We start from the raw sequence: 20,950 nt of genomic DNA, 5'->3' as shown, positions 1-20,950 counted from the left end.
TTGGTAGCAGTCTCCTGTAGAGGTGGTGCTGTTGGTTGGACACTTACACTCTCTGGTGATAGAAAGGTGTTAGTAGCAGTCTCCTGTTGTAACTTTCCCCCTGATGGCTTTTTCTGCTTTACACTTTCTTTCTCTGTCTGACTAACTCGAGAGGCCTTCTCTTTTACTTGAATTTTTTCCTCTGTCTGACTAGCTCGAGAGACCTTCTCTTTTACTTGAATCTTTTCCTCTGTCTGACTAACTTGAGAGACCTTCTCTTTTACTTGAATCAATATGTCTTCTCCTTCCTCTACCATTGGCTGAACTGAAGGCCTTGGACTAAGCAAACAAGATACGAACGTCCACAATGGCAATGTGCCAACTGGCAGAGTCCCTGGGCTTTTCTTTTCTATTCTTTTTAAATCTTCACCATGATGGTTCCATTGTGATATATTTAACAACTCCTCCTTAAAAAGCCATGGGCTACATTTTTGTATTGTATCAACGTATGCCCTGACTGCTCTTGATTTTACTGGGATGCCTCCTTCCTCTAACAATTTACTTAACACTCTTTCAGTTTGTTTTTTACTAATTTCTGATCCCATATTTCTACTATAATACAACCCAACAAGATAACACCAAAGACACCTTCCAGAGGGCCCCAAGGAGAAGAAGCGTTGAAATCCAGCCTGTATTGTATTCACTGTCCGTATGTTCATAGGTAATATTCTTATTTGCACTAATCTTGTCTCTTCCCTCCTCAGAATGTTCCAGGGGGATGTCTTGTTCTCCTTACCACAATGCCCAAGTCCCTAGTGATCTGTCAATCTGATATCCTTTTCAAGTGCCCCCTCCCTGCCCCCACTGCAGGCACACTGGACTCCTGGCCATCCACAGACAAAAAAGAGCACACCCTGGGCTCAGTGCAGGTGAGGTTCCTGTAATCCTCTTCTCCAGGAAGCAATCTCTTTCTGCAAGCCTCTGCTCCAATATAAAGAAACAAGAAAACCTTTCCCTAACAACTACTAGAATGACATTCCCGACCCCCTTGTCCCCACCCCTTCTTCTGATTCGTTTACTGAGCTTTCTCACCAGACTAGACTGCACACTCCCCTGAAATGTAGCTGCCACTCACAGAAGAGGCAAGGGGAAAAAAAGAGGGGTTTTATTTTGGCAGGCAAAGATATGAATAAATCACTATAACTTTAACAAATAAAAATCAAAATAAAGAGAATCCAATACTATTCTCCTCTAAAAACTGTAATAAAGTCTTTTGAAAAGTACTGCTGCCAAGAATTCCATACAATACACCATCTCGTACACTGTGGCTTGGGGCCACAATCCACGCAAGTTTCTGGAGAACAACTCAATAATACCTAGTGAGAGACATAAAAAAAGGATTAATCCTGCTTGCTTTCAATAGTTTTTTAATCAATCCTATGCAAATAAGTAAAAGACAGAAACCCAAAGCTACAATCAATAATATCCCTACAATATCATGCCCATTAGTGCCAAATAGCCAATAGTGGGTTAACAGTTGTACAATCTATGTTATCATCCAGAGGTGGATGTCAAAATGTTACTTTAACATCACGGCTTGAAAAGTATTAAATGATAGGAAAAATGCTTACAATATCGTAATAAGACAGAGCACAAAATTGTTCTTAATGCTCATCCATGTGTGTGTATCCTATGCTTATAAAGACAGATGAAGATGTAGACATAGAAAAAATTATCACAACATTTTATGTTGTTTACAAGTTAATGGGAAGGCCGTTGACAGACTTATTCATTCTTTACTGCCTTTGTTTTCAGTTATAAGCATTCATTTTATTGCAATCAAAAGTATAATTTTTAACTAGGCATGGTAGCACATGCTTATAATCCAAGTGGTGTAGGAGGCAGAGGCAGGAGGATCACGAGTTCAAAACCAGCCTCAGCAAAAGGGAGGCACTAAGCAACTAACTCAGTGAGACCCTGTCTCTAAATAAAAATACAAAATGGGCTGCGGATGTGGCTCAGTGGTCCAGTGCCCCTGAGTTTAATTTCTAGTACCAAAAAAAAAAAGTACAATTTTTAAATGAAATTAGACCATGATCATCAAATCTGTTACATTCTTGTTTTCACTGATTCCTATTGGTGCATTGAGATTTTTTTAGAACAGTCTTCACAGCAACTTAGAGATGAAAAGCCTACATAATGGACACGTGTTATAGTATTAGGCACATCACAGAAATAAATTTACATTCACCCAAGATTTATTATCATGTTCATCAAAATGAAAGCAATTTGAGATGTACCATTTTAAATACACACATACACATACACTCGCACACACACAATCACAAAGCTAATATGCTATATAGCAGCATTTTGAACCTACCTAGGTCTTACATTTAAGTCTTCAAATCACTTTGGGGAATAATGAAAATATGGCACACACATGCAATGGGATACTATTCAGCCATAGAAAGAATGAAATCCTGCTGCTTAGGACAACATGGATGGAACTAGAGATCACTGTGCCGAGTAAAATACTCAGGAAAAGAAAGACAATCACAAGGGAAGCCCACTTCCACATGAGATTCAAAAAAGCCCATCTCCTAAAGTCAAGAATGGAATGGTGACTAGCAGTGGCTGGGGAGGTGGGGTGCTGATCTATAGGTGCTGTTTTGGTTGGAAACAACACATAGTTCTGATGTGGTATTGTTCCGTAGGCTGATCATAGATAACAATAATGACCTTTTTATGTCAAAAAGCTAGAAGAAAGAATGTTGAAAGTTTTTTGTCAAAATTAATTAATAAATGTTTGGAAAAAAGACATGTTTCAATAATGTAAGCAAAAGTAAATGTTGGCAAGGATGTGGGGAAAAGGAAAGACTCATACAGTACTGGTGGAACTGAAAATTGGTGCAACCACTCTGGAAAGCAGCATGAAGATTCCTCAAAAAAAAAAAAAAAAAAACTAGGAATGGAACCACCATTTTATCCAGTTATTCCACTCCTAGGTATATATACAGAGGATTTAAAATCTGCATACTACAGTGATGCAGCTACATCAATGTTTATGCAAGGTCAATTCACAATAGCTATGGAACCAACTCAGTTGCCTTACAACTGATAAATGGATAAACTATGGTATATATATATATATATATATATATATATATATATATATATATATGCAATAGAGTATTACTCAGCCATAAAGAAGAATGATTATGGCATTTGCCAGTATAAATGGATGGAATTGTGGACTACTATGCTAAGTGAAATATGCCAATCCCAAAAAATATCAAAGGTCAAATGTTCTTTCTGATATGTGTAGGAGGGATGGGGGGGAAATAGAAGTTCAGTGGATTAGACAAAAGGGAATAAAGTGAAAGGTGGGGGGTTAGGAATAGGAAAGAAAGTGGAATGAATCTGCAATAACTTTCCTATGTACATATATCAATATACCACAGTGAATCTCAACATCATGTACACAAAACTGGGATCCTAATTAAAATAAAATATACTCCATGTTTTTATAAATATGTCAAAATAGACTTTACTGTTATATATAAATAAATAGAGCAAATAAAAACATTTGTAAAAGGAACTTATTTAACCTGATATAAACATTACTTACATGGCACTCCCTTAATAGATACACTTTAAAGTTTTTATGCCTTAGTTTAAAAAAACTGAATATAATAAATTTAAAAAACTATACAATTATTTTTTAATCATTCTCATACATCTGCTCCCAATGCAGTTTTGTTCATTCATTTATCACTGAGGCATATCTACTTACCACCTGGAACTGTCACAAACAATAAGCAAAACAAATGAAATTTTAAAATAAATATGTGCACATGTAGTTAGGATAACCTAGAAAAGTTGAGTAAGGTGAAATCGTGCTTGTATATCCCAATTCAAAGTAATATGAGGAAAACCAATTCTAATTGCAATGCAAAATCCTCCTCTGCAGATTTGTTCAATAGGAATTTTTGCCACAAGCTTATTTATAGTATCTGTTATGAGCAAAGAAACGACAAACATAAAAAGCAGTTACAGGAACACCAAACTTTCAAATAAAAATCATAAAACAAATCGATGATTACAAAGTGCCGCTTTGGTGGTACTCAAGAGTTTTCCTTGGCATTTTTAATGTCATGTACTTAAAAGGCTGAGTCAAATTAATTCCTTCCCAAATGAGACAGAAGTTTTCTGTTATCTCTTGACCTTCTCAAATTACAGAACCCTTAAACAAGCCCCGGTTGTTTCATCTCAGAAAAGTAACATTAGTCAGCTAAATATTTACCAAAAGTTAATAGGGTGCGGTATAAAGGCAAAGCACAAGAAAACAAGAAAATGAATAAATTACTAAAAGTCAAAAAGACACTATAAAATTGTAAACAGAGATAAGTCTCTCTACACTGTCCCTCATATAACTTATGATCCCTGAGTCTAAAAACCAAAGTGAGGGAACATGAATCCCTATTATTTAGTTACTTTTATTTTAGAGTTTTATTAATTTTCCCATCACTTTCTTCATCAATTTTTCTTAAAACCAACAAAATGCGAGGGGCTGGGGCTGTAGCTCAGTGACAGAGCACTTGCCTAGCATGTGTGAGGCACTGGGTTCAATCCTTAGCACCACATAAAAACAAACAAACAAAATAAAGGCATTCTGTCCATTTACAACTACAAAAAAATTTTTTAAACTGACAAAGCGTGAAATAACCTTAGCACTTTGTCACAGATCTCCATGTCAATAAGATGAGTATTTATTTTCTGTAATGCTGAGCCCATTCTGGGGACCCTATTGTCAAAAAGACTTATCCACACAATTCCAAAATTTATGACAGGTTTGTCAAACTTCAAGAAAAAATAATTACTGAAGAAATTTCCAGGAAAATCAAATATTAACCAGGCACACTCCTGTTATACCAGCAGCTCAGGAGGCTGAGGCAGGAGGATCATGGGTTCAAGGTCAGCTTCAGTAACTTAGGGAGGCCTTATGCAACTCACTGAGAAAATAAGAAAATGAATAAGTAAAATTTTTTTAAAAGCTGGGGATGTGGCTCAGTGTTTAAGCATCCCTGGGTTCAAATCCCAGTACCAAAAAAAAAGAAAATGTTAAAGGTGCATTTCCCCAATTCCTCTGAAGCTGAGTGTCTAGATGAAAATTACTCCCCTCCTTTGATTCATTCCTCTGAGATTTGAAAGACACATGGTTTGGTCTACTACTTTCAGTCTTTTCTTTTAGTAAGCATGGCAGAAAGACTACCCTGTGTTTGTAGTTCAAGGTTGGCCTTTTATTTCATGGCAGCAGAGGAGGAAGGCAGAGAGAGGGAGAAAGACACACATACAAATAAATAGCAGAGGCAGTAGCTAATTCTGCATTCTAGAGTCTATCACCAGCCTCATGGGCATAAGGAGATGTGGAGACGGCTTCCCAACCCTGGATTACATTTATAATAGTGTATGTGTGAGCCACATGTTTCTAGGCATCCTGCTGATCCCCTTCAACTGGAACAGAAGGAGCAACCTCCTCATCTGGTCAGCTCTCTCACATTCTGGAAGTCACGTCTGCAGACCCAACCTAAAGTCCACTCTTCTTCCATGCTTTCCAAAAAATATGCAGTTTCATAACTACTTTGTTAGGCTGGCTCTGCTCAAGGTACCTAAAATGAACTGATTTTTTTTTTTCCTGAATGGAACCCTGACCAGTGCAAGTGTCTACTGTTTGCATTATTTATAAGTGATCTCACTGTCCCTCTGTGGGGCCAGCAGACAAAGAAGCTTCTGGATGCTTAGGTGCTAAGGCAGAGCAGTTCACAGATTTCATACCAACAACGGGAGATGCTGTTTCTGTCTTCTTGTAGTTGAAATCCACCCAGGAATACAATGTTTTCACTTGAAAAGGTGAGAATAGCCCACTACATATCTAATTAAATAAGAGATGATATTTTAGCAAGAATTCAGCATAGAAGAGAGAGCAAAGAACCATGGATGAAATGGGAGAAACCATAGATGTATGACTTAATATCTCTAAATTTAGTTTCTTGAACTAGAGAAGCAGGGATGGTAGTAAGGGAAAGTGTTAAAATAGATCTTCAAAGAATTTTCCATTTTTAAAGGAATTTTGGAGAATAGTGTGATGAAATGTCATCATAAATTTTTTCATCAGAGAACTAAAAATGGAGGCCTTAAAAATGATAGGTAGAATTTTCACAGTCCAGGGACCTGGAAATATTCCCGGAAGGGGTCAGGGCTGGGCAAAAGCATAGCTTCCTGGCTGAAGAGTGAAGAATTCAGTCCGATCATAAATCCCATATAAATATCAAACTGGGAAACAATGAGAGCAGGACTTGGAATCAGACAAGGGCCACCACACTGCAGCATTTCCAGCCCCAGCACTGCTGACAGTTAGGGGCACGTAGTCCTTTCTGGCAGGCAGACGTGCTGTGCACTGTAAGATGTTTTTGCTGCATGCCTGTCCCCTTCCCACAGGAGAGCACCCACTACTAATGACAAATGAAATGTTCACAGACTTTACCAAACACCCACAGGCTAAGAGTCACTGGACTCGACAATGATGACAAAAGAGAAGCAATTTAAGAAGCACTATCATTAGCTCATTTGGTGATCTATGTCCAAACCAGAGATTGCAAAAGTCCATTAGTGAAGGAGCCAAGTGGGCACTGGGGACCGGGAGGGACAGAAGTGCACAAGCCACACCCGCAGGAGGGCCCTTTCGGGCCAACGTTTGCTGCCTGGTGGGAAGGCAAGTCCAGGGTTCCTAACAGGCTTCCTTTTCTATTTTTCCACCAAGCAAAGAAAATCAGGTTTTTAAGTAAAATGTCCTGATTTTAAAAACATAAGAATTAAGAGTTTTCTGAAATACAGTATGCAGACTGAATATGACTCTCAGGTTGCCAGGGTCCTGCCGCCTGCACTAAGGTGGTGACAGTTTGGAAGGGTATTTAAGAAGAGAATTTCATGAATCCTGATCAAACAAACTAACTATAAAAAGACATTTTTGAGACTGGACTGAAAAAGTGAAACTGAATGGATATTTGAGGACAGTAAGGAATCTCTGTTGAGTGTGATAACAGCACTATGTTTTTTTTAAGTCCTTATCTGTTTCAGATATATAATTACACAAACATACATATACATGTAAAGTTTCTATTATAGATTAAAGAAAATTTTAAAATGAGAGAGAGAACAGTGGGCGCAATGACAATCCTGAATATCAAGAATAAATCATGGAAATGAGAAAAAATTTAAAGCTTTGAATTTGAGTAAACCATCAAAGAACATCACCAAAGAGACTGATCTGCACTACTACATTCATGATGTTTTTTTCTTTGAGTCCCCCCCGGAAAAAAAGTTGACTTTATATTTAAATTGTTAGAACTTATTTTTAGAATTCCCTGATAGCCTTCGTTTTTCTCCCCATTATCAGAACACAAGAATTAGCTAGGCTCATTCTAGGCTCCACTTTAGAAGAATGCTGATTATAATTATATTGTACAGAATGAGAACAAGCCTTGGAGCACATAGCTAGCAATCTGTTTGCAGGCCTTGTGCCAAGCTTTTTAGAGGTATACTCACATTTTATTCTCAAATCAACCTTATGAAGGCCAGAAGAGGTGGCTCATGCCTGTAATCCCAGCAGCTTAGGAGAGTGAAGAGGATTCCAAGTTCAAAGCCAGCCTCAGCAAGAGAGAGGCACTAAGCAACTCAGTGAGACCCTGTCTCTAAATAAGATAAAAACAGGGCTGAAGATGTGACTCAGGGGTTGAGTGCCCCTGAGTTCAATACCCACTATCCAAAACAAACAGACAAAAAAATCAACTTTATGAAGCAACTACTATTATAAAGAAACTATGACAATTTAGAGAAGTTAAGAAAATTGTTTCAAGAACAGCCCATGAATAGTTGCTTATTCTTAAACATCCCTCCAAACTGTCACCACCTTAGTGAAGGTGGCAGGACCCTGAAAATAGAGGTAGAAATGGTATTTCAATTCATACGTCTGATTCTAAAACATCATCCTCTTAACTGCTACCTTACACTATCTCCCATGGGGTGTCTTTAGTGAGTATTTGACCTTAAAAGAAATCATGCAGCCCAGCAATCCAGGCAAGAGCATATGTACCTTTAATTTTCTCATCCCAGTCCTCTACAGAGAACCTTCTCCGGCCATATCCAGAAAGCACTCTCTTCTATATTGCTTCTACATTTGTCCTAATATCTGAAAAGTGAAGTGACGTCATCTTGAATTCTTTGTCAAATGTTTAATCAGAATGAAAGTGGAACCCATCTCGAGATCATTCAGCTACAACAGACTTGTGCCTCTTTTTTTTTTTTGTGGTGCTGGGTATTGAATCCATGGCCTTGTGCATGCAAGGCAAGCACTCTACCAACTGAGCTATATCCTCTGCCCATGTGCCTCAATTTATCAGAATTACCAAGAGATGTGAAGTGCCCTTCACATCCATGGAGCTCATCCCTGCACGCGTGCTTGCTGCTGCTTGCCAAGGCAGCCAGCTGATCTTCTACAACCAAATGAGAAGCAAACACAGTACTACACACTGTCTCAGGGTGTATGTCCCACCAGGGCCCAACAATACCACACCACAGGCTGAGGGTCATGGAATGGCAAAAAGTAGCTGGGACCTTCCATTTGTTATGATTAATAGAAATGTTACAACATCAGTTAGGATAAACCTGACAAATAAATCTCAAGGCCTAAACTTAACCAAATCATATTTCTGTACAATTTTATATATCCAAAATTTCCCATTGCTAGCATGGGGGCTTCGAATTCAGACTTTTCTTAAAAATCCCACACAATCCACTCAATCATAAACCATGGAGCCATTTGTTCTGGTGTAACAGAGCTACTCAATGACTTCTATGAAGAAGAGGAGCTTGGCTGCTAATGGATGGTCTACACTATAAAAAAATTGCTTTCTTTTGAGGGACATAAAACTATCAAGTACATGATATTTAAGAGTAACATAAAGGTTAGTTTATCATTTTAATAAACCAATCTCTTTTTTTAACCTAATATACAGTACAGGAGCAACAACTACTGATGTTTGGTTGCTTATTCAATAAATCCTGGTTAATTCCCAAGAGCAATGCTCTAGCTAAATGCTCCTGTGGTTTCTGATGACTTCACTTGAAAAAGCAATAACTGTATCTGTTTTCAAAATTAAGTTACACTCTTTCTCTTCCAGTAGTTCTATTGAACTACTTCCTTCAACTTACATCAAATCCTTTTGGTTACTGTAGGAAAAAGAGCCAGAAAAAGAGAAAAAGGCACTGAACAAAACGATCTCCTCTGAGGAGCAGGTATTAGGCTATCACTCACAACATACTTTCCATTCCAGAGCTGCAAACACAGGACAAACAAACTCCGTGAGGACAACGACCAAGCAGCATATCAAAGAAGGAAAGTCCAGATCAAAAGGCATTCATGCTTTCTGCTCTAGTCTTAGGGTTTAAGAGTAATCTCTGTGACTAGTGAACACATGGGTGTGTATTTTCTCCCTCGAACAGATTTTCTTTTTTAGTTAACGGGGTTCTAGTTCACAAAATGCCATCATATTTTAAAGATTTTCAACAAATCTAAAAGGTGCATGCAGGTGATTGGATTTCGGTAATAATTTGAAGAGCAAATATCATAAAAAGATGTTTTATAACTTCTAAAGTTCCCAGCACCATTTTTTTAATCTATGTATCATTTTAATAGAAAGGAAGCAGGCGAATATGCAGTTATATTTTTTAAAACAGCTCAGTATATTTAAATATGATGAATAGTATAAGATTCCTCTCAGAAGACAGATAATAGTTTCATATGAACATGGAACTGTTTTCCTCTCTCATATAAAAAACACTCAGAATATTTTATAATGCAAATTTAATTCTACTTAATCTCGGCTTTTCTTTCTTACCTCTAAATCAAAAGCTAATTAGCAAAAAAGTAACATACTATTCTAGCCAAATCCAGCTCCTGCTACAACTAGAATCAAAAGCAGAATTGAAAACACAAAACCAAACATGTGCCTATGCTTCCTCTGGCCCAACAAGTAAACTAATAACAAGATTCTTTGAAGCTGCTTTTCTGCTTCATGCAGGACTCTGTCTCTACCACTCATCCTGATGCTTAGAACTCAAAAAATTCCAAACAACAGAGACAGAAGATAACAAGTGACTAGTGGCATCTGGAGGAGCTCAGTAATGGGTCGAGATTGGTGGGTAGAGGACCTGGACCCCAGACCCAGGGTTCCTGATACCAACTTTGGACACTTTTCCTCCTGCTTCATCCTAAGCCCATCTCAGACTTCTTTTGCATGTGCATTACTTTCCTGTTAATAGTCTCAGAATTTCAATGTGGAAGGGGAACTGAGCCTGGTGTGTGTTTTGTTTGTTTGCTTTATTTTTTTTAAATTTTTCCTCCACATAAGGCAACAGAACACAGACTAGTCATTCAATAAATACTCAAAAGTTTAAATATTAATTGTCACACTTAAGTATTATACAATGGAAATCATTTTTTGAATACATTTGCATCAAAATAGTTACCATACTATTAGATACCTCTTCTAAAAATATATTAGGGAAGAATTTTTAAAGCTTAGTTAATTCAATAAGTAAATGTGAGTTTATTAAATTATATAGATATAAAGCAATTACAAATTCATACTCAGAACCAAGAATGAAAGCAATCCAAAAGGAATTACGAAGTCAGATATGGTGATACATGCCTATAATCCTACTACTCAGGAGACTGTTGCAGGAGGATTCTAAGTTTTAGGCAGGCCTGGGCAGCTTAGTAAGACTCTGTCTTAAAACCAAAATAAATAAATAAAAAGGGCTGGGAATGGAGCTCAGCGGTAGAGTACTTACCTAGGAGGTGCAAGCCCTGGGTTCAATCCGCAGTACCACTAACAACTAAAAAGTTGGGCAAAAACTTTCACCCACTCAGTGCTTAATGGTTAGAGTCATGCTATTGACCTCTAAGAAACTACAAAATACAATCCATCTGGTACCCCTTATCTATGCAGGGATCCCAGTGGGATCCAACCATGGAGAAGAGCTATCTTTGTGTTTAAAAAAAAAAAAAAAGAAAGAAAGAAAGAAAAAGAATAGAAAAAAAAATAATAAGTCGGTCCTGGCGGCACACTCCTATAATCCCAGAGGCTTGGAAGGCTGAGGCAGGAGGATTGCAAGTTCAAAGCCAGCCTCAGCAACTTAGAGAGACCCTTTCTCAAAATAAAATATAAAAAAAAGGGCTGGGGATGTGGCTCAGTGGTTAAGCACCCTTGGGTTGAATCCCTGGTACCAAAAAACAAAATTTGTGGGAAGAGTGAGGAATGAGATGGAGGAGTGAAGAAGGAAAAGCTGGAAAAGGACACAGAATTTATGGACCCCCCCCCCAAGAATGTGCCAGGATTGTGCGGCTCTAACTGTATACTGAAGTCAGGAAAGTAGGAACTCGGTCTGTCTACTTGGTAAGTCTGTTCATTTCTTTGCTTTGGTGATTTTCCAGTTTGGGTTTTGTTTTGTTTTGCTCTTGGTTACCTAGTAAAGTCACTGTTTAAAAAATTCCAGCCTCGTCTACACTGAAGTCAGAAGAAAAGGAGAACTGTCCTTCTCTAGACGTGGCTGAAAGGAATTTCGGAGGGCCTTGGAAGAGTGGGCCAATCTGGTCACAGGGGTGGTGCCAGCTAAAGGCCAGGAAAGGACAGCATGGCTGGAGCTGGAGAAGGGACCTCTGAAGACCAGGGGCCTCACAGCTGGCTCAGGAAAAACTGGAAAAACCCCATCAAAGCCCCATTTCCCTCTGCATAAGGCTCCGCCACACTTCACCAGGACACTGAATCAGGGAGGCCACTCCAGCTCGCCTGCCAACTGCTGACCAGTCTCTTCTTTTTTTTTTTTTTAAGAAATGATTTACATTTTGTATTTGTAGATTTGTTTTTTGAAATGAAATAGCTGCTGGTATTCAGCTACAACTCAGAAGGAAAAAGTCTGTTAGAGAATGCATTTAAAATCCCTAAAGTTTGCAGCTACTTTAAGTAATTAGCACCCTAAAGCCCCATAAATCATGGCTTCAAACCAGTTAAAACCGAGTAGTCCATGACAGTCTTCCTGATGTCAGGAGGCTAGGACTGCAGGCATCACATACCTCTTCTACTTGTTGCTGAGCCTGTGGGAGGGTCAAGCTGGGTGGCAGGAGGCACAGCTAACATCTCTGGATTACACCTGACTGCCTGGGACTGACTGGGTATGATAACGAGAGAGATAAAGACCACATATGCTTCAAGATCCTTCAACCCATAAAGAATCTTAACCTGTCCAAGGCACAGGGCATAGGAATAGGACCACAGCATTAAAGTCAGACGAAAAATCCTCTCTTCTTATGCCTTCTGGAAGGAACTCTGAAATAAGTTGGCAGTAACTAGAAAGCAAATGGGGAATTCCTCTTAAACACTTGTGAATGTAACAAGCTAAAAAAAAATACGCCCACATTATAAACACCAGGAAGTCTTACGCCTCCAAAATAACAAAAACAGTATTAAACCATTAAACCATCAATATAACAAATGAGTTTTAATTTTAACTCTGGCATAGTTTAGAAACTCTCCCAGATTTGGTAGAAGCACTTTTCAGACCACCCCCACATTCAGCCCCTCACTTTGGCTGTATGTTTACTAAAAACCTTATTTGTATTAAAACTTTTTTAGAGGTTATTTACAGTTATAATCATGGTTTTTGAATTGCATCCAAATTTTGTTTACTTAACTATCTATTTATTTATTTGCATTTCTAGTGAAGATTTTGATTATTGTTCTCCAGAAATAGAAGCCAACAACCCAAAAGGAGAAGGGTAGTGCAGCAGACTCCAAGCTCTGTCTTGGAGACCCTTCCGGGATCCGTGTTACTCAGAAACTTGCATAAGAACTGATACTTTGTTGAGAAAAGTGATAATCAAAAAGAGCAGTGGGAAAAAAATATTTAACTGTTGACTGCTCTTTTAAAAAGCAAAATAGTTCTTTATTGCTTGGTTGCACAGAATTTAACTCCAAACCTAAACAAACAAAATTTCATATAGCAGAATATAATACTAAACATGAGCTATATTTCCAAACTCACAAATGAAGCATTTTCTCAATTAATCACATCTTCTTTAAGCAAATTCAAGAAGGGGAGGGCACATATCCATAGGTCAAGTCAATATGAATAAGAAAGAATTTCCTAAAACTGCAATATGCTAATACTTGATTATATAACCAAGACTTGAAAAACTTCAAAGTCATCCAGTAACTAGAAATGCAAATGCTCTAACCTGAATTAAAGTTTTCTTTTTAAATAGGGAGATTTATATGTTATAAAAAACTAAAATTATTGAAAAAAATAGATATCCCTCTTTAATCCACAAGAAAATATGTAACAGAAATTTGTCCTTATTGTATAATGTTCCTTCAACTGTAATTTTTTAAAAAATTATCCTGAATGAGAAATAGTCAACTTGCTTGAAGTTACTGTATTTTAAACTCATGAAGAGGATCCTAAGTATAAAAGCTCTCCTCACTATAAACATAGACTACACCTTGGCCTTCACCCGTTGTGGCCAATCGTCCTATATAAAGGTCACCTATAAAAACCTATGGAATGTTATAGGACACCTATAAAATTGCTCAGTTTAAGCTTTTGTCTGTGTCATATATAGAGTGATAGACTATATGGGTTAAGGTTGTAATAAGGACAAGAAATAGGAGACCACTGTCTGTATTCTACTACCAAGAATAACTATTTTTTGGAAACTACAATCTCAATAGCTAAGAAAATTAGTTTTGCTAAGTTTAATTTAGTCAGATAAGCTCTCCACAGAAAATGCAAGGAAAATTAAAAAGATTATGTCACTTTAAAAGCCACTAATTTCTCAATTTAGCCCAATGTATAGGAATAGTTAAAGAAGAATAAAAGTGCTCAGTGATAAATGTGCTAATTATTTCCTCTGAGAAGGCAAGTCACGAACTCATAACCAAGTTTTGAGAACAAATTTGTAGAAAATACACAAACTCTGAAAAAATATGCATGGCCTTTCCAACTGGCTACAAGAGTCCTTTATTTATTTTTGACCATGTGAACACTATTACACTAAAGAACATATCTAGTGAGCTTCCATTGTTGTTTAAAATGATGTAACAGAGAAGCTCTATGTTTGAATTCAGAACACCAAGGGAATCACTAGCAAAGTCTAAAATGAAAAACAGGCCTTGGACATGCCCAGAGCCAGCTGCTACTGTCCAAAGCCCAGCTCTTTCCAACAGAGCAGCAGATCTGCATGAGCCACAGCATAAAAGGGATGGTCACCTCCTAAGGCAAGGTCAGCACAGCCCCCTGCACAGGGAGAAGGCAGCAAGCGTGTGGACTCCGCAGGCCACACATAGGACTCCTCCCACATGCAATCAAGCAGCCACACAGCAGGCGAGCCTGTGAGGGTGGCTATGCCTCAGTAAGACGTTAATTCCACATGTCTGTATAATTTCATATAATTTTCTTTTGATACTTCCCAACTATTTTAAAATGTAAAAATCACTGTTAGCCCACAGGCCTTATTAAAACAGGTAGCTGCTAGACACTATGATGTATACCTATAATTCCAGAGACTCCAGAGGCCCAGGCAGGAGAACTGCAAGTTCAAGGACAGCCTTGACAACTTAGCAAGACCCTGTCTCAAAATTTTAAAAATAAATAAAAAAATAAAATGGGCTGGTGATGTAACTCAGAGGTAAAGAAACTCTGAGTTCAGTCCTGAATTCAATATAAGAATTGTTTAAAAATAAATAAATAAATAAATAAAGATTGCGGGCTTTGACCTCCTCGATTTGGCCCAAGGGCATAGTCTGTCTCCCAGCCCAGGGCCCTTTGTTTTCCTAAAGGCTGTGCTAACCCTATTCCTTTCCCCTGTATCTACATAAACCTACAAATTAGGTGCTTTCCCTTTTAGCAAAGCATTCCTTTTGCTTCTCTCAGTTACTGAAGCCCTAACCCTCCTTCTCTCCCATTGGTCCTAAAAGTCCAACTGAACAACAATGAAGACAGGGAGAAGAGGCTGCAGGAAGGTCACCAGCTGTCCACTGCTGTCCAGCTGTGTGATCTTGAGCAAGTGATGTGGCATTCCAAGGCTCCACATCACCAGCTACAAGAAAGGACTATGGCACTGAAGCTCCTGAAAGTAATAGTGCAGGAGCCACTTTCTATCAAGTAAGGCAGGTAGAAGGGAAACCATAAGCTAGGGAGAAGAACTGTCAATTACAGCTCAGAAACAAAAGCCTGCCTGGTCTTTCAGTTATGTTGCTAGGCCATGGCCGTGTCTGGGTCCCTCAGGAAAGAAAAGAAGTTATTTAAAGTTGTGGAAAAGAGAGCAACTAGTCATCTCATGGACTGCATGGCCATTTCCAGAATTCTCAGGGCGAGGCCTAGGTTCAACACACATGAACCCAGAATCTGTGCGTGGCAAAGAACAGGGCAGACATTGTGAAGAGCCTAAAAATGAATCAAACTCAGTCCTTCATGTCAAAGAACTTACAACTTCTTAAACAACACCCAGAATACAAAGCAGGTTGGATTTGTAGAAACCAACTTTATTAAGAATTTAGAAAGAAAGAGGGCCAAACAAAAGTCAAGGGAAGAATTCTCTAGGAGTGAGACTTCAACAATGGATAGGATTTCAAGAACAGACACAAAAAGTACCCTGGGAGCAGCCTTTCTCTCTTTTCCCTTCCAGCAATTTCTCCAGAGCATTGCTCTTTTCCTCTCCACCCTGTAAATTGCTGGTTTGCATTGGTAGATAGGGACAAAACTTTCCTGTCCTCCTCAAATGTACCAGAGCAAATTAAAGAGCTTATAAATGAACATGGTTGAAAAATACTAGTCTTGACAGAAACATCTGAAAACATTTCCTTCATGTTTGCCCAAAACTTGGTGTCGACCCAATTTAGATCAATAAAATAGTCAAGGTGCCGCAGAAAGCACAAACAAATCTTGATCCAGGTCTGGAATCCTGGTTGCAAAGAATTGGCCAGAATACATTCATCCCGTATTACTCTCATGTAGAACACAGAGTAGGGGAAATAAATCAGTGTCTCAACCTGATTTATTGACAGTGATGGAATCAAAGAGTTCTACCTGGGAAAGGTCTCATAAGGAAACATGTTTCACACATGATTTCTATAAATGTTCCTATAAATGATTCTAGGAGAAGTTGGGGTGGTGGTGGCACATGCCTGTAATCCCAGCTATTTGGGAGGCTGAGGCAGGAGGATGGCAAGTTTTTAGGCCAGTGTCAGCAATTTAGGTAGGCCCTAAGGCAACTTACACAGATCCTGTCTCTAAATGAAAAATCAAAAGGGCTGGGGATGTGTCTCAGTAGTAGAGCACCCTTAGGTTCAATTCCCAGTACAAAAAAAAAAAAAACTTCTAGGAGAAAATGAGTTTTAAACCGAAATCTTGTTCAGATTCTCTCCATCTAAAAATAAAATGAAAACCAAAAGGGTACCAACACCGTTCACAGTGGAACTCTCAGTAGATGTGACACAAAGCAGAGTTCTTAACTCTGATCAACACATAGCACCAAAGCTGAGAAAAACTATATTCCAAAAATGGATAAATGTGATGAAAACACTATGTTCTCTAGTACAGTGGAAAAATGGAAAATGACTATAAATATATGCTCTTGAAAAAACAGTTGCTGCCCGGTTTGGTAGTGTTACTTGGGAGGCTGAGGCTCCCAAGTAACAAGGATGTTCACTTGAGCTCAGGAATTTGAGGCCAGCCTGGGCAACATAGGAAGAGTGAATCTCAAAAAAACAAGTTTTTGTTATTATTCTAGTAACACTATAATTCTGCGTTACTTCAGATATACATAGATTAATCTAGCCCAGCAATTCTGAAGCCTGGGCCATTTTGCTCCTCAGGACACATTTGTTCATTTTTTTTTTTTTTTTTTTTTTGAGACATGTTTTGCTCTCACATTTATAAGTGGATACTATTGGCATCTTGTGGGCATAGAGCAAGGAGCCTTGCAAACATCCTACAATGCAAAGATCAGCCCCCAACACCTGGATCCAAATCTCAACAGGGCCAAGAAATTTTAATTTAGTCCATTTCTCAATGACTAGCTGGAAAATACTGACACATACAGAGGGTTAGAGATGAGAAGCCATCTTTCTAAATACCCACTATTAATCTAGGACCACTGAGAATCCTAAGGAAAAGCTTGATATTTGTATAGTAATTTCAATTGTAATGCCTAAGGGATAAAATAGACCACAGTCCATGATTCTGACCATGTACTCAAATAGTTTATCTTTTGCATTTAGGAGCTTACTACATAACCTGTAAGAACCTCTAATACAATAGTTGGTAATCAAACTGGCTACTGCTGGCTCCATCTATTATAAATTAACATTTTCCCACAAATTAATTCCTAACTCCCTGTGCCCAGCTACCTAGTAACCATTCCTCAGATTGTATTTAGTCTTTTGCTGAGAGAAACATTCATATCTGAAATTCCCTTTCTCTGATGTTACAAAACTTTAAAAGTTGAGTGTCCAATTTCATGAAAGTTAAAATCCAGAATGGGGAAGAAGCCAAATCTTGACTTTAAAGGCAACTACAAAAGGAAGGGTTGGTAATGAGGTGGAATAAAATAATACAAGGGCTGAAAGAGACTCTCTAAAAATAACAAAGCCCTCAGTGGTTATTTTATTTCCCTATAAAAGTTTCCTTGGGTGTTTCAGCAACAACAAAATAGTTTCTGGGAAAGTTTTTTAACTTTTTAAATTTTTATGTTTTGCCTCCATTTCTGTTTGCTAGATGTTACACTAAGTGAATTATTTTTTAAATTATGACAAAATTTAGTTCACATTTAGAGAAATCATACATGTTCAAATACCCATTTCTAAACCATCAGTATTAGTTACAGAAAGGAAAGCATTCTGTAACTGACAGAAATCCACCTGAGTTCCCAGTTTCTCAGGCTAACAAAGCAAGTACTGTTCCATGGGAATGTAGAAAGATAGGCAGATTAGACTGCTTGAGTTTTCCCAAACACCTGAAGATTAAGACAAACCACTGCTCTTTGGATTGCCTGGTCTCTACACCAAATCTCACTTTCTAAACAACCCTGAAGTTAAAATGTCTGTCCTTAGGCTTATAGAAAACTCAAGCCCAAAAAAAAAGCACTCAATTAACTTAAGTGGGTAAAAACATGCCAAAATGATCCGCCCCCACCTCCCAAAAAAAAAAAAAAAAAGGCATATCGGAAGGTCATTTAAATGCAATATCCAGTTTCAGAGAGTTGAGCAGAAAGGTACAAAAGTGAAAAACTCCAAGGATTTCTCCTTTGCAGCAAATGCAGCAGAAGAGTGTTTAGACAAGCATGTGCAGAGTCTCTCTTGGCTAAACGTAAAATATTTTGTTTTACATGAACATAACTGCATTATTCGCTGCCGTTTCAGCTTCTGAACACAAGTAACAGCCAGGGCTGAGGATAAGGGTGGCAAAGAGGAGAAGATATGTCCACAGTCTCCTCTCCAAATCCCAAAGGAGGAAAGCTGCCTCCTGGACGTGCTGGGTGGCCAGGAAGCCTTTCAGAAAACAACCAAGGTTTTTGAGCATTGATTTTGGCAAGAGATAGGTGTTACCAGCAGCTTCCTAGGGCACTGGAAGGAATGTGTCACCATCAATTAGAAACTACACTGAGTCCCGTGTTTAGGTCACAAAGGGAGTACTGCCTGGTCCAGATAAAGCATGCCAAGCAGCAGAAAGGAGAGCAGAAGCAGGAAAGGTGTTGGAGTGTCCAGGGATTCCTAAGACCAAAAGGAAACCCCAACTTAATTCCGAAGCACAATCTGGGCGCGCTCAGTTTACAGAGAAACTCCCAGAGAAGACGAGGGTGAGTGTTCCCTCACTTGCACGGGTTTCAGCGCCTCCCGGGTGCAGTTCTGGGGATGACTTCAGCTGTCCTGGGGCGGAGGGTCAGTCTACCCCACTCACCTTGGCGGTCCTGAGGAGGAGAGATAGGCCCTCCCCTACTCACCTGGCAACCTTATGAAAAGGGCGGGAAGATCAATGGACCGTCCATCCCACCCAGCCCCTCGGGGCAGCGGCGGACTGCGGGGATGCTCACCTGCCCGGATACTAGAGGGCTTCTCCGAGTTGGCACCAAGACAAGGATTCCAGGGGTGGAGGACGAGCGCTAGCAGCAGCAGCAGCTGGGACTTCACGGAGCACCTCCCCATCTTCAGCCCCTGAAGGGCCCGCGCCGGCTGCGGCACCCCCTCTGCCCAGCAGCGGCGCACTTCTCGCGAGAACGCAGCGACCCCCTGGTCAGCCCGAGGCTGGCGATTGCGGACCCCAGCGGTCCTGCAAGATGGGCCCACCCGGTGGCTGCAGCCCCAGCGCGGAGAAAGCAGACAGGGCCGGGCAAGGCGGAGGCGCGCAGCCGCGGGAGCCGGGACCTTATAGACTCCCCAAGGGGGAGGTGACAGGGCGGGCCGCGCCCTGGCTATTGGCCGCCTGCTGACCCGCCGCCGCTGCGGTCGCCTGTGCTGGCCCCCCGGGCTCCACGTCTGGGATTGTTTGCTGAAGTCGGACCCTATTTAAAGCGCTGTCTGCGGCTACGTGTAGAGGCTCACGCAGCGCTGCTGGCTGGAACAGAGGACCTTGTACTTTGGTTTGCGAGTGGGCTGGGAGAGGGGGAGGAGTCCCCCGGAGCCGGGCTGGCGGGCAGCGCCCCCCTCTCCCACGCTCTCGGCTGCCTGCGCGCCAGAACCTTCCACCGCAGCCCCAGAGGCTGAGGGTTTGCTCTTCTCGGACCTGTAGGCTCCCCCGCAGTCAGGGTGATAGCAGATCCGCTGTGATCTTAGCTGAACCGGGTCTTGCCAAGCCCTAAGCCATGGAAAGGGTCCCCCGACCCTTTAATTCAGAGGGCCGGCTTCACCACCCTGTAAGGGGAAGACAGTGTTTTTATTTTACTCTGTTAAACAGAAACTTTATTGTCCAGTGAACATCATACACCGCTAGGGCCATGAGAGCTGCAGACTCTTTCCAGCAACGAGGCTTGTAAATCCCGTGGAATCGGAGCCCAGCGTGTGTAAGCTCGGGCTGTTTCCTACAAGATCTCCCTCCCGTCCACATGGAAAAATACTCCGTAAGACCTCTTCCAGCACAGGCTCCGCGCTCCTGGGCGCTCCCACATTGCTTCCAGTTTTGACAAATGTCTATGTTCCTTCTTTTCTCTCTTCTCTCACATTATAGCTAACCCAGGGTTTAAACTATTGAGGTGAGCAGGGGCCAATGTACAGATGACAGCAAAAGTTTGATAACTTTGCTTCATACGTTCCCTGCCATGGGAGAAAAGAGAATCAAAGTCATTACAGATTATAATCTTCCACCTAAATCTTCCCGAAACTTGGAAAAACAGACTCTGAAACCAACACCCATTCTAACTCAGAGCTTTTGAGATTAAAACAAACAAACAAAAAAATTTATTTTAAAAGATATATTCCATTATGATCACATTTTGTCTAAAATCAACATAATATTATGATAAGATAAATATCAATGGACAGATTTAAAATCAAGTAGAGGTGTGGAGTTGTAGTTTAGCAGTAGAGCACATGCTAGGCAAACAGGAGGCCCAGTGTTCAATCCCATGGAGGGAGGGTGTGGAGAGGAGGGGAAGGCAAGGAAGAGGGGAAGAAAAAAGAAAAAAATCAGAAAGTAAAACCTGTTAAGATACCTTGCCTAGGAGTGACATTTTAGAAGAAGAATAATTTCCTGTGCCCAGAACTGAGCCAGTTATTACTGTGTTTTGAAGTTCTGATTTTAGATTTTTAAAGGACAAGGAACACTGGAGAAAGTTCAGAGAAGAGTAGAAATAATTATA

The 20,950-nt window shown here is 39.9% G+C and overlaps 1 protein-coding gene across 2 annotated transcripts in view; it reads right to left on the bottom strand.

Annotated features, from left to right (window-relative positions):
- The window catches only part of Plod2 (procollagen-lysine,2-oxoglutarate 5-dioxygenase 2), an 89,224-nt gene extending 69,792 nt beyond the window's left edge, over positions 1-19,432 (bottom strand). For both annotated transcript variants that reach the window (XM_027933833.2, XM_027933834.2), the window contains exon 1: positions 19,190-19,432. In XM_027933833.2, the coding sequence (XP_027789634.2) occupies positions 19,190-19,301 (112 nt within the window). In that variant the 5' untranslated portion in view covers positions 19,302-19,432. The remainder of the gene's footprint in view (positions 1-19,189) is intronic.
- Positions 19,433-20,950: the final 1,518 nt, after the last annotated feature.

Source organism: Marmota flaviventris, chromosome 8 (assembly GCF_047511675.1).
Source record: "Marmota flaviventris isolate mMarFla1 chromosome 8, mMarFla1.hap1, whole genome shotgun sequence".
Classification (NCBI taxonomy): domain Eukaryota; kingdom Metazoa; phylum Chordata; class Mammalia; order Rodentia; family Sciuridae; genus Marmota; species Marmota flaviventris.
The sequence above is the reverse complement of the archived record's forward strand: the minus strand, read 5'-3'. Positions and strand labels throughout refer to the sequence as shown.